Source organism: Acanthaster planci, linkage group LG17 (assembly GCF_054643075.1).
Source record: "Acanthaster planci isolate LZ-2023a linkage group LG17, COTS_SCS, whole genome shotgun sequence".
In the NCBI taxonomy this organism is placed as follows: domain Eukaryota; kingdom Metazoa; phylum Echinodermata; class Asteroidea; order Valvatida; family Acanthasteridae; genus Acanthaster; species Acanthaster planci.
The window spans coordinates 8388482-8406290 of NC_141793.1; the positions used below are offsets into that span (position 1 = coordinate 8388482).

The window sequence follows — 17809 nt, forward strand, 5'->3', positions numbered from 1 at the left end:
TGTCCTCCCGGATCAACCTCTTACCGGACATATAACTGCCGTATCGACAAGAATATCAGATTAAATCAGTGCTCTGAAACATATGATCACCGAGCTTTCGAAAGCTCGGCAATCTCGGCAATCATATATTTGAGAGCACTGATTTAATCTTATATTCTTGTCGATATTCTGATCATGATACTACGCAGCCCTTCCATTTATAACTGCCGTAGAGGATTTCATGCATCAATTGGTCCTCCTTACACGTCAAAAGAGAGGAAGTGCCACTGAATGGGATCGTCATCCTCTTTTTATACTGAAGTGAAATGGACAGTGTTATAATGCGAACTTGTAGGCCTATACGTGTAATAATTATGCAGTTATCTATCTCTTCTTGCGAAGACGTCAGAGCCACAAAGACAGGTTTAACAGGGTGTACGGTTTTAACCTCCCCATAATGTTTTCTTGCACAAATTCGTTGATTGATTGATCTTTTATACACTGGATATAATTATACCGTCGGTATGAAAGTGATTTTTTCCATGCTGCCTATTCCTTGATTCTAATTCAGCTTCACTGCGCCAAAAAAAAATAAAATAGGCGTGTTTCACTGGTAGTAGTGCACTTGAATTGTAATACCGAAAAGACAGTAAATCCGCTTGCGTATGCGTGAGTGACATATATACATTGTAGCCCACGGCTGGCGAATTCTAATGCTCTTTGGATGTAAATTCAATTTGATTGAGAATATTATTTTATTTCATTACCGTATTCCCCGAACGCTCAAGCGACTGTTTTAATTTATCAAAATTCGCGGTAAAGTGAAAGCGGTTTCAAGTGCAGCTGCAATCGATTTCTTTTCGTACCAAACTTCTAAATGCACATTTGTGTCTAAGTTTACCTTATTTTAAATTTTTATTTCAGTATTATAATTTTCGCCATTTAAAGGGTGCTGCCTGTTTGGTTTCCATTTCCATAAGCAAAACTGGGTGTCATCTCAGGAAGAGAGCCTTAATATCAGTTGGCTCATACACAAAAATCCTGCATTTATGTTGATTTTGCTGTGCTGATTTGCCTTTGTTCAAGTGGGTGGCAATAAGCAAGCATGTATCCCTTTCTTAGAAGCGTTCCAAAGTGATTCATTTCAAGGTAACAATTTGAACAGAAAAGGTACGCACAAAACTTCCATCTTTCCTGGACGACATAACAGCAGCAGCGCCCTCGGTTGTCCGTGAAAGTTTAGTTAAAAGTGCATTTTTTTGTATTTGACCAAATAGAAATGTAAAAAGGTTTTCATACATCGAAAAAGAGTACAAAGTTGCTAAAAACGTTTTTAAGAAAAATTTATTGCAGCTACACTTTAACTTGTTGGCTTTTATTACTTGCAAGATGATTTAGCTCGCCTGCGGGTGGCTGAATCGCAGGTTACCCCTCCCCGCCGCGCCGGAGAAGGAAAAACCAACCTCCAGGCATGGTCCATGTTTCAGGCACCTGGCCAGGTGCTGGATCTTGAACTTACACTTATTACATATGCAGCAAGGTATGAGACGGAGAGAACCCCCCCCCGCTTTGTGTTGGTCATTGTCTCGCATGAATCTGGGGAATTCCTTTCAGACATCTTGGGGGGATGTGTTAAGTAACAATAGTCTGGAATGTGTATAGGAATTGGACATGTTGGGGGGGTACCCCTTGGTCTCATTTCTTTCTGGGTTTATACACTTGTCATAAGCAGCAAGGTATGAGACGGAGAGAACCCCCTGCTTTGTGTTGGTCATTGTCTCGCAGGAATCTGGGAAATTCCTTTCAGACATCTTGGGGGGATGTGTTAAGTAACAATAGTCTGGAACGTGTATAGGGATTGGACATGTTGGGGGGGGGGTACCCCTCGTTCTCATTTCTGCTGGGTATAACACTTGTTGCGATCTGCAGTGGTATGGCATCCTGACTCTTTGCACAGATGATTATACCTACGTAGCGGAGTGGGATCTCTATTTTCAAGATTTCGCAGTGTTGTACGCGTACCGTGTATCGATACTGTAGAGCAGCAAAGCCGGGAGGCAATTAAACGAGTTTTATGATCAATGATGGGTTCAGTAACGCTACCGAAGGTTACATTTCAACCATATGTGGAAGAACTGTTAGAAAAAAGTTATTTGAATGAAAAGGTATCGTCACTGCACGACTATATGTAAATGATGTAGGTCTAGTCTGAACCCCTTCAAACTAGGCCAACCATGGAGGAAAGACGCAGAAGGAGTTACAACTCTGGCACATCAAAGTGCTCGATGATCATCGCCGCCCAGTCAGACGAACAGTAGTAAACATTCAAAAATTGCTTAATTACTGCCTGCAGCTTAACCGGACAAGTGGGGCCAGTAATATCCTACCAATATTTGTGGTGTTTTCATTGCAATTAACTGCAACTTGTCGCAGTGACCTGGAAATAGAATGAAAATATCTAGCATTAGATTTACTTTTGCCATCTTGAATAAATTATTTTTTAAAGATTTTGATGCACCTTACCATTATCCATGCAATTTTGTCACTCCGAAACATCAGTTTTTAAAGTCTTTCTACGAATTTGGCTAAGACTGGCCGACATGTCGACCACCATAGTACAGTTAAGTTCACGAAAAACAAAATATGCTGTTTCATCACATGCAGTGATCATGAAATCTCATAAAGTACCTTTTTGTGTACATTCAATAATGAAAATGATTCAAATAAAGCACCAACCTAATAAACAACTTGGCTATTTATTCCCAAAATAAGTCCAGAGGAAAGCGTTTGATAAGGGCAATAACTGCATGTGAACACTTAAGGCACACAGCCTAATACAAGCAACTGCGCAAGCATTAAATTAGATGTCAGATCATACTAAGCACCCACGATGCATGAATATTCAACTTCCTATACTGCAACAATGTTTTCAGGATGCAGATTACCAGCAAAAAATTGCGGCGATGATCATGGGGTACAAAGGGGGCTTATGGTTGTAAAACAGGTGGTGCGGAGCAAGCATTTGCTGCGCTCTGGCTATGGACATACCGGGCATAACAGAAAGTGGTAATTGGCCAGATGTTGTAACCCGGGCAGTTCAAACTCCTGTGTCCTTCCTCCATGGGCTAACCATGCCTATCCATAGGCCTGACTGGGGGCCAGTCTAGTGGACTCTCTTCGTATACGGAGGGAGCCCAGTAGACTGGCCCTTAGTCTAGGACTAGCCTTCCCCCAGAACAGTGGGGTTGATGATTGCTGTACCCCCACAAGGATGCGCGGTGGACGTTGAACCCCACATTTCTTGAGATAGGCCTACCCGTAAACCATGTCGAATGTACCCTGTCTGGACAATCTTTGGAAAAAGCATAAAGTTTCTCTTTTCGAAAATGACAGCTTTCCGGCACTAAGAGATTGTCTGACGTGTCTGACACTATTATGTATTAGTACTATTAGGTACCCCCAGAACTGTGGGGTCCAACGTCCGCTCCTTTCCCACGAACATGGAAGAGGAGCAGATGTTGGACCCCACAGTTCTGGGGGTAACTATTAGGCCCATAAGCCTTATTGCCAATACTGCATGAGTGATTTTGCACAATGGTAGAAAGGCATCGTGGGAAGAAAAAAGAGCAAACATTGCCCCTTTTCCTTCCCACAATGCCTTTCTACCGTTGTGCAAAATCACCCATACTGTATTAGCAGTGTGGCTTATTTGCTTACTTTATATTTCAAAATAATTGGACAGTCCTGTTTCTTAGATCGTGCAAATCGTGTACGCTGCCCTTAACTGGTTCACTTCTTACCTTAGACCATATTACTGGGAACTTACCTTTCACCATAATTTCAGAAGAAAATTATTGGCACCACAAAACCATAGACCTATGCGTGAAATTTCCTGATTGACTACCGCCAACTAGGACTACTTCGAGACTTCAAAGTCAGTGTGGAGAAGTGAAGATAGTCTGCTTTAAACATGATCAGGCCATAGTAGCTAGGGGTAGTGTGAAAATGTTATTAGTAGAGTCCTAAATACTCGGACTACTGGGAAGAATTAAAACTAAAGATGATTTGAAAATTACTTAAGTTGGGATTGAATCATATAGGCTATCACATCACACTGTGTATGTGACGCAATACATGTTTAGCCACTAAGATGCCCTGATAAAATGTCATTCGACTTGATTGACAAGTGTTGCTGAAGATTGGCCGAAGAAAACTGTCAATAAAATTCACCAAACATCCTCAAGTTTCAAGCATGGATCATACAACACCTAAAAGAAGTAAATGAAACACTTCAGTGTTTATTGTTAAGTTACTTAAATTTTCATGTTGTTAATATTAAATCATCATGTTGAACAGACAGCTGTAGACACTTGCTCTAACTTCAGACTTGGCCTGTTAAAAAAAAAGGAAACACCCCTGTGAACAGGAGGACGGGGACATTCTTTGACTGTGGAGACTGCTGTACAACTTGAATAGGTCTAAATACTTGATTGTGTTTGTTTCACTCAGGCTATATCCCAGGTTGGTGACGAAGTATGCAAGCAGAGATGGAATAGTCTGTTGACTGCATTGAGTTATCCTCCAGCATACACTGTACTTAGAGTCAATACACTACACCACAGCAAGGAAGATACCAAACAGCAACTTAGTCAAGCTCTGTATCAGGTCAATATCCCGTGAATTCTGTTTATCAGGAACTCAGTACATGTATCTGAATGAAGTCTGTGTTGAAACTGCTCTGTTTTTTTGGTTATTATTCCATGTAATTGGGGGCCGTCCATAAAGTATGTATGCATGAGGGGTAGGGGGTTGGTGCCGTTGCATACACCATGCTGACAGAGGAGAGGGGGGCTCAAGCCGATGTGTATCATACATGTACGCAAACCAAAGATTTGCCTTCAGTGAATCTTCATCATATCTCTTTCTTGTACAAATAAGAGGAAAAAAAGGCACCAGGATTAATTTTTGTTTGTATTCAACTGCATCTTAAGCTGCCAAGTAAATATTTTCCATTGCTTTTATCAAAGAAATATTGATATAAACACCTGTTATTACATTGGTTATTTATTTAAGAATTTGGAGACGATGTGCTAATAACAGCACTACAGTAGATGTATAATGCACTGAGACATTTAATGATGCTAAAGCAAGGTACCCTGAGAAGTCAAACGATATGTATAATGCGTATGCGTACGGGGAGGGGGTGGGGCCACAGCATATGCCATGTGTACGGGAGGGGGTCTGAAAAGTAGGCATTTTGTGTGTACATACTTTATGGACCGTCCCTTGCATCTTACATCCATAATGTGTAGCAGCTACGTGCACCTCAGTTACTGAAACAGAGACGTGAACCAGTATCATTTTTGAAAATGCCGTTATTGATGTACCATACAGCATATTTGCATATTCATAAATTTTTGGCAATCAAGCACTACTGTTGGTTAGCAAACATGTCAGAGTTCAGTTATTGGAACTTTGTACATTTGAATAATGCTGCAAGGTTTCTGGAATGGCCCGTGTATGACATTCCAGCCAGAAATAACAACAGTGTGTAAACTGCCTATAAATTTGACTCTTCTGTAAATACACAGGCGGGTATTGATCAATGCAGTTTTGCCTTTCCTCAGCAATTCAGTGTTAAACAGAGATTACCTGCTGAAGTGAGTGATCATCCCTGCTTAGATGACATATTGATCATAACTTCCGGCAGTTTACCTGGTACCAATGAGGTACCAGTGTCTCCGTGCTCCAAGCAAGTTATAGTGGATCAGCAATGTGGCTTGGCTGTGTTGAGAGGAGCAGATATCTTTGCTCCTGGAGTATTAGCAGCTTTACCTGGTTAGTGAACTTTGTAGCGTTTAGTAATGCAAGTAATTGTGCAGTGCTAAGCCTTTGTGTTGAAGAGGCCATTTTCCACTAAAAGCACTTGCATCTAGACCTTGAAAGATACCTGCTGTAAATTCCTTGCCACTATGTGAAACCTGAATAACGGGCACATTCTCAAAGCTGTGATATTGTCGAGGAGACCTTCATGCAAGTCTGTCCCTGAGTAAATAGCAAGTCATTTTGTAGTCAGTTTTTCCTGTGAAGGAACTCAACTGAAGTATTTAGCACTAATTTGGTGCTGCTAAGTTATCCCAATTTTCCCCAAACAGCAATATGCTAAGTGTCTGGTTACAATGGACATGCACTGCCCGCATGAGTTTAGTATCACACACATAAAAAGTCATGTACGCATCAGTTTACAAAGCTGTGACAAGTCAGTCAACAAACTCAGTCACAAGTAATATGACACAAATAGTAATAAAGTAATTCTTTGTGTATAAATAATTTAATTGTTTTTTACTTGAATTTAGACAGGAGGACAAGGTTGTGACTTGTGAAGCATTGCTAACATTAAGAAACAAAATTTTTCAAAGAATTCTGTGGCGTGGTTTTTATGCCACTTTAGCCCTAAGTGGTGATGGAATACAATTTAGTAACACAAATAAAAAAGAAACCAGCATGCACAGCATTATAGAAATTTCTGTGAAGTTGGTTGAGCTATTGCTGTCATTATGAATCATTCTTTATGTCTGTTAATCCGTTAGATGTGGTAAAAGGAGACAAAGTGTCTGTTTATGTTGATGTAAATGGCTCATGTCGACGAGGATTGACCAAACCATTTGAAGGGGAGAAGGTGTTCCTAGGCAATGGAGATGTGGTATTGGGGAGGAGAGAACTGTTTGTTACCACTTGTGTACCCAGGTTAGTATAAACTTTGCTTTAAAGTTGCTAAAAAATAGTACAAAATATAAAAATTAGAAATGTGTCCCCCAATTTGCCTATTTCTAAGTACATTTAGTTGCATTTCCTTGCTCAAGTGTTTCAGTTTATATCATTAGCAATTGTGCCATAAAACAAGGTACCATTACGTGTATCCTTTTTGGCCCAACTTTTGCTGAAAGCACAAACATACAGCAAGTGAAGGCTTTGCAGTGTTAGAGAAAAGACTGTCACATACGTTGCAAGTCATCACAGTTAGTCTCCAGTACACACATATGCAAATGGTTGTGACAGCGGTATTCTTTTCTTCAGTGTTTTCCTCTGTGAATTGTGATTGAAATTGCAGTTCACTTGCATTGGACATGATTTCAGCTTTACCTGTTGCTTGTGAATAAAATAGGCAAACAGAACATTAATAATTAGATACTTAGGTATTAATTCTCAGGGATGTATTTGACTGTGTGTTTCCTCGGCTGTAATCTGTCCAGCATCTGCATGTACATGTACAGTGTTGACCTGAGTTCAACCAGTGTCACTTGAATGATGGATATAAGTCGGAATAGTTTAAATGACCATTTCAAACCAGACCAGTTGCATGGTTGTGTCTTAAAGTTTAGAAAGAACTACTAACTTAAATATAGTCAGCAAGTGAGCAAGTTTGATATTTCAACTGCTCATGCCCAAAATGAAGCTCGTCCCAGGTCATTTGGATGCGCATGCAAGATCTGCACTATCAGTGTGGCCCTACGTGGACTCGCGCATGTTTTGTTCCCAGATAACCTTGCATTTCGAAATATGATGTAGTTTATTGGCAGTGAGTGAGCTCAACCAGAAATATCAACTTAATTCTATGTATTTGACAATGTTATTTCATTTTGTGAATGGGTCAACTGTGGTTGTTCAAGTGGGACTGTTAATGTTTGTTGTGGGAGCGACAAATTAGGCAGGACCAGGTCAGGGAGATTTTGCCCCAGAACAGCACTGAGTATGTATAGTGATAGACATACATCAGTGATAGTGACAGGCAAAGCTCCCAACCATAAAAAAAATTAAATTCTTCCAGATGCAAAATTTGCATCTTCCAAGTATGTTTGTCATGGTAATATTGTTCATTGACCTCAACGGGCCAGCCGACGCTGGCAAGCTCAGGTCAATATGGGTGCATTCAAGCGTGCTACTCATGTTAACATGAGTATAATCCCAAGCACATGAACGGCAGGAGTACGACCTACAGGTCAGTGAGAGTATACTCTCAGTCATAGCAGGAGTCTATTCTTGCTCCTAGTGTAACGCGCACACAACCTTGTCCTGCACTTGGGAGTCAATACCATTAACCCAAGCGAACGCATCCCAAGTGGCAAGATGACTGCACTAATAAGCAGTAGGTTGTTGATTCAAGTCTCACCTTAGTCAACCTCATTCCCATGGGTACGATCTTGCCACGCCATGATGGTTCCCACCATGCCTTGCGCGATCTAACCCCTGGTGTTGTATAATTTAAATATCCCACTAAATTTGGGATATTTTAATTAGGACTTTTGTCGGTGTGTTTATGTGCTATGTAGATTTACACTTGTGTAATGTGCAAGAGAAAATGAGGGCGCGAGCGTGCTGCTTTTGAAAGACTTGCATGATTGACTTTACGTTTATGTATATTCATCCTGAATAGCCAATTAGCCACAATTAGCCACAGTGCAACTATAGTCTAGGCTCAATCTTGCCCTAGCTGCCTTGTGTGTGAGCACATCAGAGACCACAGTGCAACTATAGTCTAGGCTCAATCTTGCCCTAGCTGCCTTGTGTGTGAGCACATCAGAGACCACAGTGCAACTATAGTGTAGGCTCAATCTTGCCCTAGCTGCCTTGTGTGTGAGCACATCAGAGACCACAGTGCAACTATAGTGTAGGCTCAATCTTGCCCTAGCTGCCTTGTGTGTGAGCACATCAGAGACCACAGTGCAACTATAGTGTAGGCTCAATCTTGCCCTAGCTGCCTTGTGTGTGAGCACATCAGAGACCACAGTGCAACTATAGTCTAGGCTCAATCTTGCCCTAGCTTCCTTGTGTGTGAGCACGTCAGAGACCACAGTGCAACTATAGTGTAGGCTCAATCTTGCCCTAGCTGCCTTGTGTGTGAGCACGTCAGAGACCACAGTGCAACTATAGTGTAGGCTCAATCTTGCCCTAGCTGCCTTGTGTGTGAGCACGTCAGAGACCACAGTGCAACTATAGTCTAGGCTCAATCTTGCCCTAGCTGCCTTGTGTGTGAGCACGTCAGAGACCACAGTGCAATTACATGTATAGTCTAGGCTCAATCGTGCAACTGTTGGCCAGCTGCCTTTACCAGGATCATGCATATGCATGCTGCATTTAAACCAAACCAAAAGTAACGGCAACAAACCCTGGCTTTTAAGTTAGCCTGATTGCAACCGTAGACCCAGTTGTAGCCAGTAAAGGCAGTCCAATTGCTGACTCTGTGGCAGCCAAGTGACTGCAGAAGGAAAGGTCATGTGATTGCACATACTAAGAAAGCTGAAGTGAAAAGAAGCCCTGGCAATGCACTGCTCGTCGCACTGTTACAATGATAAACCAAACGACATGAAAGTTTTGCCCTCAAAAGGTGCAACATTTAATCAATTGGTTTATTGCTTTTTATCAAAAGGAAAGAAGCTTTAGGTAGCGACAACATAAACTCTCAGAAAAAAAAGATCATGAAAAAAGTTAATGAGCAAAATTATACACCATTAGTATTTACAAAGAAAAGACAAAAAATGCAAAAACAATGTATACATTTGGTGTTGATAGCTTGAATTAGGATAACTTGATTTTTAAGCCATTCCCACCTGATGTTTAAGTTGATGAGATATTATTGAATTTTATTTCAAACTTAGAAACTGAGAAAACTTAAAAAGTTAAGTTGCAAAGTAATCCCATGCATTTTGAGTTTCTGTATGCATGCCAGTGAGCATGCATGCCAGTGAGCATGCCAGTGAGCATGCCAGTGAGCATGCCAGTGAGCATGCCAGTGAGCATGCCAGTGAGCATGTCAGTGCAGTGCTCAATCCTGCAGCTACATGTAGTGGGTGGGGACGTGGTGGAAATACTTGACTACAATTTGTTTTTTTAATTATTTTAATAATAATTATGGGTCCCTGTCAGGGGAATGGGGTACCCGGTTCCCAAACATGCTGTAAATGCACACTACTACGTATAGACTAACAGCGCCTTTCCATATATGCGTCAACACTTGCGCCAAGCATTGCATATCCATCAAAATTGCTCTCGAGGCAATTCTGACAACCAAATGCAACACACATGTGTGTTGTATTTGTGTCCGTGAAAGTGACATGCACAAATGCATCGTGTGCGCAATGCACCCCAATAACGTACATATGGAAAGGTGCCTTTATCAGATTAGATGACATAACTGTGGTGGCACCTTACTCACACGGATGTTCTTCAGCTTGACGCACACGTGCATTTGGCACATTACGACACCCTATTGGTTGGAGATGCATTCAGCACACATGTACCACCTGTCCATGAATGTTGTGTTTCTGCATAAATGGCCGTTTCTAATTCTGATGGTTGAATTACACCATAGGTCTTCGAATAACTCATGTCAAGGAGATAGTTGTTTCTGAGAAAAAATATACATGATTTATTTTAGTAGGATAGTCCATTTGAGCTCCTCAAGGTATTGAAAAATAACAAACTAGTTCTAGTTTGTCAATTTCCAGTACCAATGGGAGGTAGCGTGATTATCTATTATTTAAAACACTGATCAACAATAACATATACCACTATGTTTTCATGTTTATGTATAGCTAGGATGCTTGAGTGTGCCTTCTTCACCCGGTCAGAGCAATTTCACGATAGCTTCATAAGATTTACAACTTTACATGTAGTAATCTATTCCTCAGGGTAGCCAGGGAACAGCTTACTATATGTTTGCGTATTTGACTTGTGGAGCCTCATTTGCGCATACTGGCATGCAGTGAATGGGCCACTGAGAATTTGGCTCTTGGTCGTATCTAGGAGGTATGGTAATACAAGATGTGGTATTTCTGTGTATTCAGTAATTCATAGTCATAAATTTGTTGCCCAACCTTTGTTGTTTAATCTCTAGCTGTCATACACTTGCATTTTGTATTGATATCATTCTGTGAACCTAGAGGAGTTGCCGTGAGGATGACGGAGCCAATCTGCGACTGTCCATCGCTGAATGGCGTTCTGACTGACAGACTGTTCTTACAGAATCTACCTTCCATTGTAGTGGGTCATGTGGTCAGTCCTGTTGTAGGCAGCAGAGTGTTAGACATGTGTGCTGCACCAGGTACGCACTGTGCACATCTGCAGTTAATTTAACGAAAGCCTGTGCGACATTTTCTTTTGTAAAGGCTGGTTCATACTCAGTGCAAAAGCATGAAATTGTGACCGCAGATCATATATTCCTGCTGTGAATTGTGCAGTCCCTTTAGCTCAGTTTAGTAACATAATAGAAATCTTACATACAGACTCGTGACCAATCAGACCTAATTAAACTGTTTCGATGTGCCAGCACATGATCAACGCAGCAGGCATTATCACTTCTCAGCAGGGATTAAAAACTGTTAATAAACGGTCATGTGACACGTTTCGACCAATAGGAATAGAAAAACTGTCCCAGGTATTTGTGAATAGCAAATTAACTGTGTAATGCATCCTGCAACACTACAGTATGTAATTGAAATTTCTTGTGGCTTTGTAAGTGTTCATGTGATTGATATATTTTATATGTGGAGCATTTTAATGACAAGTTCATGGCATATCTAGGATTTGTTGAGATGCTTATTAGTAAAATTAACAGTATGTTACATTTCCATTGTACAGCTGCTCAACAAATATTGTTGCATTGATCTTCCAATCTTGTGGATGGCACTATAATAACTCATTTCTTCTAAATAATTGCAGTGGACACCATATGAGTATTTATCTTGAGGCAAACTTGAATTCTCAGTTCCGATAGGTCAATCCATGGCAACAAACAGTGTTACATATATACATATAACTCTTTTGAACAGTTCATGTCAAACCCTGGGTAATGCACTATTCTAACTCAACGCAATTCGCTACTTTTACGCTAAAAGCAAAATGCACAACAGCAAAATTTACTGTAATTTCAAAGGTGGTGTGTTTGCGTGCATAGGCCCTTATAAAATCTTTAGTGCGTGTCAAGTTTGGAGATAAATTTGTTATCACGTTCATGCTCACAGAACACAAAATAATATAGTGCATCTGTGTCCCGTATACAAGGAGGCCGAATTGTGCATTTATACATGTGATACAAATCTCTGCAACATTTCTGTTAACAAGAGTCAAGTGTGCAGGTGTTTGTGCTTAATATTTAACTGTTTCAGGGGGAAAGACAACACACTTGGCAACTTTAATGAAGGACCAAGGAGTGGTTATTGCCCTGGATAAATCAACAAATAAAATCCGCAAAGTTGAGGAAAATGCAAAGAGGTTAGGGCTGAGCTGTATACATGCCTACTCATATGATTCTACGAAAGCATGCAGCAGAGATATGAAGATGCTTATGCATGATGCAGGTAAGAAGGAGCTTGTTCAGTGTTTCTACAGCACTCGCTCAAAATGAATTTCCCTTCAAGGTCAGTCTGGAAAAGCAATATGTGTGCGAGCAAGGGTCTGCCCTATAGGTACAGTCATATGCCAGATTGCACACATGCTTTATTCTCACAGTGTAGCTCTTTGAAATACCAGACTGGCTTGTTGCCATAGAATGGTTTGTAGATGTACTTGATATGTGGTATACTATAGCCAAGATTTCCTAGACCTTGTGAGCTTTGAAGTATAAATCAATGATGCGGCTTTTTAATCATTGACCACTGACAGTCAGTGTTTATTGTCACGTTTCTCGTTAGATGTAAATGCCCCACCGTACCCACCTGGAACATTTGATTGTGTTTTGTTGGATGCACCATGCAGTGGCTTAGGGCAGCGGCCCCAGATAAGCAACCAACTACAACTCAGTGAGCTCAAGTCTTATCCTGCTTATCAGCGTATGTTCTTCAGTACTGTACGTACATGTATCATGTGTTGGGTTTTGTCTTCAAACTCTGTGGAGATCTTGTAGACAGAATGTCTGACCACTTCTTAGATCTGTGCATGTAGTTTGTGTGATACATTCTGACTGCTATGTGCACGTAGTTCCAAGCTGTGAACAACCAAAAATGTGCATGAATCCATTGAATTTTCATCTACATGTATTTAAGTGCCAAGTGCACAGTAACAATCGACTGATTGTGCCCACTGCGTCATGTGACCTAGAGTGAGGATTAGATATGAACAAACATGGCATCCATCAGAAGTGTTTCATAAGTGTCATTTACCAAAATTAAGTTGATGTTAGGTACTGTACTCAGACTACTGCTGTGCTGGGTACTATACCATAACTTGGCTTTATTGTTTGTAAATAACACTCAGCAAAACACACATTGGTATGGGGTTGACACCCACTGTACTGTAGGTCATACGATGTAGCAGGTGCCATTGGTCTATGGTGTTTGTTACTAAAAGGGTATTTTTTTACCTGGACCATCTCAGAGGAGTTGGGGGAGTCTACCCAGTCTTGATCTTGATCTTGGTTACCCAATGCCCTATTTTTTGTTGTCATATGATCATTCATAGTTCATATCCTCATATGTGTTTGCCAATGTGCATTGAGTATGTCAGTTGGAAAAGCAGGTATTTATTTTTGTTTTGGTTAGCTTATCATGGAAAAGTGTGTTTAACAAAAATGGTATGTCTGATTTTCATAAAATGTATGTACAAGTGATGTGAGGCATTACTAGGAAAAACTCTGCAAGGCTCAGCATGACTGTATTCAAGATTCAACGATTCAAATTTATTATTGTCCATGCAAAAATTCACATAGAAATTTACTTTCCATTGGCTTGTTACAAAGAAAAGTATTATGAGAAGTGAGGGAAACTGTGTGGGGGGTGAGGAGGATTCTGCACTATCCCCTGACTCTTTTACTAAGGGAATAAATGTGTGCTTGGCTGGTCTGAAACGTGCATTTAAGACCGGCTCAAGAGAATGGATGCAACTAATTGCCCCAGCCACAGGCGAGGGCAGTATCAGTGTTTGTTCTCCAGAGCAAGGTCTTAAATGTTAGCTGGCCGAGAACATATTTATTCCCATTCATAAATACCTTCTTAGACAGACAGTCAAAAGAAGTCAATATATGATGGATTTTCAAGGATTTTTTTCTAGAATTTTTCTTCATTTTCCCGAACACCCCCGTCCATTTTATGGTGTATTCCTATTGCAAGTTGTCCAATAGAATCTCTTTGTTCATGGACTTTGTGTGCGCGTGGCGCATCCTACATGCTGCCTTACACACAGACTCATGACCTGCAGGGATGTCGTAAACTGTCTCGTATTCAAGTACTAGCACATGATTTACACAGCGGGCATTTTCACATCTTAGCGGGCATTAACAAATGTTAATAAATGGTCAAGTTGCACATTGGTGAATAGTGAGACTGTCTCAGGTATTTATGAATAAGGCTTAAGTGTCTGTTAGCTGTCTCCTGGCCATTGGCAGCAGAGGAGAAATCTTTAATAGAGTCCAAAGCTGTACTAAACGTGCGCAATGTAACTTAGGTAAAGCTCAAAATAGCAGTGGTTACTGTGAGAACTACATAAAGCTCAGTGCAGATAACATTGGGAACTCATGTTTGACTTTGATTTTCTCAGCAGCAAATTTCTGCTCAGTCTGGTATTTCATCATTAATGGGGGGGGGACAAGTAACAGGTTTTTAGATTCTTTTGCCATGTTTTTTCCCAACTTTATCAGGCTGTTGAATTATTGAAACCAGGAGGGACACTTGTGTACAGCACATGCACAGTCACACTGGCAGAAAATGAAGCAATGGTGGAGTGGGCCCTTAGTGCATATCCTCAACTTGAATTATCTCATCAGGTCAGTGACTTCCAAAGGATTTGCTTTAATATGTACAAAGATTGGAAAAAAATCAAGGCAAAATTGGTTAGATAACATTAAGAGCATGGATCCTGGGGATGGGTACATTCCTTCTTTTTAATGGGGGGATAAGTGTGGCAGACTTGGTAGGATGGGTCAAGTTGAGTAAGCACAAGAGTTTACCTTGTTATTATTATCATTTCTGGTAATGACACCAAGGATTCCTAAACTGGGCACTGTAAGCTCACAAACCTTGAGGAAACTTGTAGATATGAGAAAATGAGAAGCAGTTACAGTTTTAGAGGTGGCAGGAATACCCCAGAGGAAAGTTCTGGGTAAAACCCATGGAATCAGGTAGGGACTGAAAACCCAATCCACATGTGCACTGGGCCAAGAATCGAGGACCCTCTACACCAACCTGACTCCCCTAACAGTACTATTGTGTCTGCTGTACCCTAAATAGACTGATCACCCTGTCCAGATTTTGTAGGAAAAGAAGGAAAATGAAAGCTCAGCAGCCCATTTCATGAAACTTTATGCAGTGGCATAAAGGCACTTATGCCACACATTTGTTTGTGTACATTTCACAACAAACTAAGAGTGATTTCTTGAAAAGTACGCACTGTGTAAGTTCACGACTTGTGCAACAAATTATGGTGTAACTTGCAACAACTTACAGTGTGACAAGTTATGGTATAAGTATATGTTTATTGTGGTAGAAGTGTATTTTACAGTTTCAGCACAAATATGTGGTGCCAATTTTCTGCATGGTTCAAAGTTACACTGCGTTTTATGAAATGAGATTCTGGCCCGGAGCGTGTAAAAAATTCTACCAAAAATACCCCCTGCCTCCTCTTTCCTACTTGTCATTTTCGGCAGGGTTTGGGATATTCCCATGAAACCCTTTTCTTGTAGACAGAATCAGTGTCCTTTCTGAACCATTTAATTACATGCACATTCATTGGTTGGATTGGTTACTGATCTTGCCTCATAGATTCCTCATCTTGGTGGAGTTGGTTTGGAAGGCACCAACCTTGATGTTGACCAGCTAAGTAAGCTGCAGCGGTTTCATCCCGTATCATCATACCTGTCGGCCTCTCCTACCCACTGTGATCTTGACACCATTGGTTTCTTTATTGCCAAATTTCTCAAATGTGCAGAGTGTGAACATGTGTGAGAAATTGTTCATTTGAGCAAAGAAATAGATGTAAACCGAATCACGTGAGAGAAGTGATTAAATTTAATTCTTTTACTGATGAAAAAGAAACTTGTTGCATCTCTGGTTGTTTTATCAGTCCTGATGAATCTGTGAGCATGTCTAACTCTTTAGTATTTGGCCTGTGGTGTAATAATCCGCAGCCTCTGTTTTGTGTTGTTGCTTTCATTGGGCTTTGTTGCTTTCATGTTGGCACTGTGTGTGATTGTGTTAATACTCAATGCAGTAGTTAGTTGTAATTATCATTCTGAAGGAAAACCATTAGGAGAGGGAGAGTAAGATCTTACATAAGCCACCGTGACATATAATAGATGGATCCATAACCAATAGCCACACTGCAGGCAACACATGCTCAACCACATGCCAGATGTTTGTTGGACATGACCACATAGAACTGCATTGAATTACTCAAGTATTCGAATGCAAAATTAATAAAAAGGAAAGAGGGATTTTCTTGTTTTAAATAAGAAAAATTGCACAATGGAGGTTTCAGCATATTGAAATGAAAAGCAACAGCATAATATGGCCTACGATGCAAAAAGTAGATTCATTAAAGAAATTTAAAAGAAATAGAAACTTTCCACAGGGCAAGAAGTATTCTCCAATTTTGCTTAATCATGGCTGGAAATAGTCCTTGAAGTGAGTAGCTCTTATAGTGATGATAATGTACAATTGAGTGCATTATTGATACTGATTTCGTAAATGGTTTGCAGTGTGACCGAATATCTGGACATTTGATCAAATTGAAGGTCGAATATTCAAATAATGAATTATTCGAATGACAGCCCCAGTTGAACGGATTGTAACTCAAGTGAAATTTTGTTGCAAAGTTGTCGTGATGTTAAATTCAATTTGCTTTCCTATTTGCCTGAAGTATGAACTGGTCTTTAAATGAACAAGTTTAAGAAGCAAATCCTGCAGATGATTTGATTGACAATCTTTTATTATCAGTGAGGTTAAATATGAATAACCTTTTTTCTGTTACTTTTTTTGTAAATAGTAAAAAAGTATTTAAATTCAGGTTAGGTTAGTAAAAGGCACTGTCTAGTGCATTCCACTCAAGTGAGACACTCTCGTTTCACATTTTATGCTCAGGTTTTTAAACCCAAAGGCATTTGCTGTTCAGTAGATGTACATATGCAACATGTGTGCACTCTTAGAGCAGGTGCCATCCGGTTAAACAGATGCATTATGCATGATATGCAACACCCGCACAGTGCTACACGTGTGTGAACCAGTCAGTACAAACTGAGCAGCGTCAATAAAGTTCATTGAATTTTCTGGGGAGTTGAGCAAATGGACTGGACCATGCTTGGGATCCAGATGCTGTGTGTGTGACCGCCCTCTGTTGGTGGATAATACACTGTCATTGTGCACAGGCTAGGAACACAGTCCAGGAAGTGGACTAAGTTTCTTCACGCAAATAAATGAGGAGTTGGCACTCAATTCAAGATAGCTGTATGGACCTGACAATTTGATAGATCCAAGTTAAAGTGACCATGTACTTGTATAAAATAAAATAAAACATTTTGTGTTCTCTGTCATGAAATCATGATGGTTGAGAGACAGTTGTCTTTCTGTTGTGTTTATCTTCTGTTTGATCAATATTGTGACACACACCATTTGTATTAAAATGTGGCTTTACATTTTGAATATTTTGTTGTTTCATCATCATTTCCTGTGATTGTGGTAGTGTCCAAATCAACGTTGGATATGTTACCAGTGTCGGAGGGATTTATAATGGTTAAATTTCTTCCCACTGCCAGGTGAGGCAAAGTCAACCTCCGTCTCAGCAATCCCAGCAGTCCTATGACCAATCTTTCTGAAACATGACATGCATGTAAACGCTCTCATCATTA

General features: G+C 40.3%; 1 protein-coding gene across 5 annotated transcripts; it reads left to right on the top strand.

Annotated features, from left to right (window-relative positions):
* The first annotated feature begins 1760 nt into the window (after positions 1–1760).
* On the top strand, positions 1761–17603 carry nsun6 (NOP2/Sun RNA methyltransferase 6). 5 transcript variants are annotated; one of them, XM_087147892.1, is made up of 9 exons: positions 1761–2144; positions 4489–4644; positions 5607–5817; positions 6570–6726; positions 10920–11080; positions 12144–12335; positions 12669–12806; positions 14631–14734; positions 15729–17603. In XM_087147892.1, exons 1-9 carry the CDS (start codon positions 2061–2063, stop codon positions 15909–15911), a joined length of 1386 nt encoding a protein of 461 aa, XP_087004018.1. In that variant the 5' UTR covers positions 1761–2060; the 3' UTR covers positions 15912–17603. The 5 variants fall into 5 exon arrangements, with proteins under 5 accessions (XP_087004018.1, XP_022099886.2, XP_022099884.2 ...); XM_022244194.2 differs by having other exon boundaries at positions 1762–2144; positions 12669–12823; XM_022244192.2 differs by having other exon boundaries at positions 1764–2144; positions 12669–12823; positions 14609–14734.
* Positions 17604–17809: the final 206 nt, after the last annotated feature.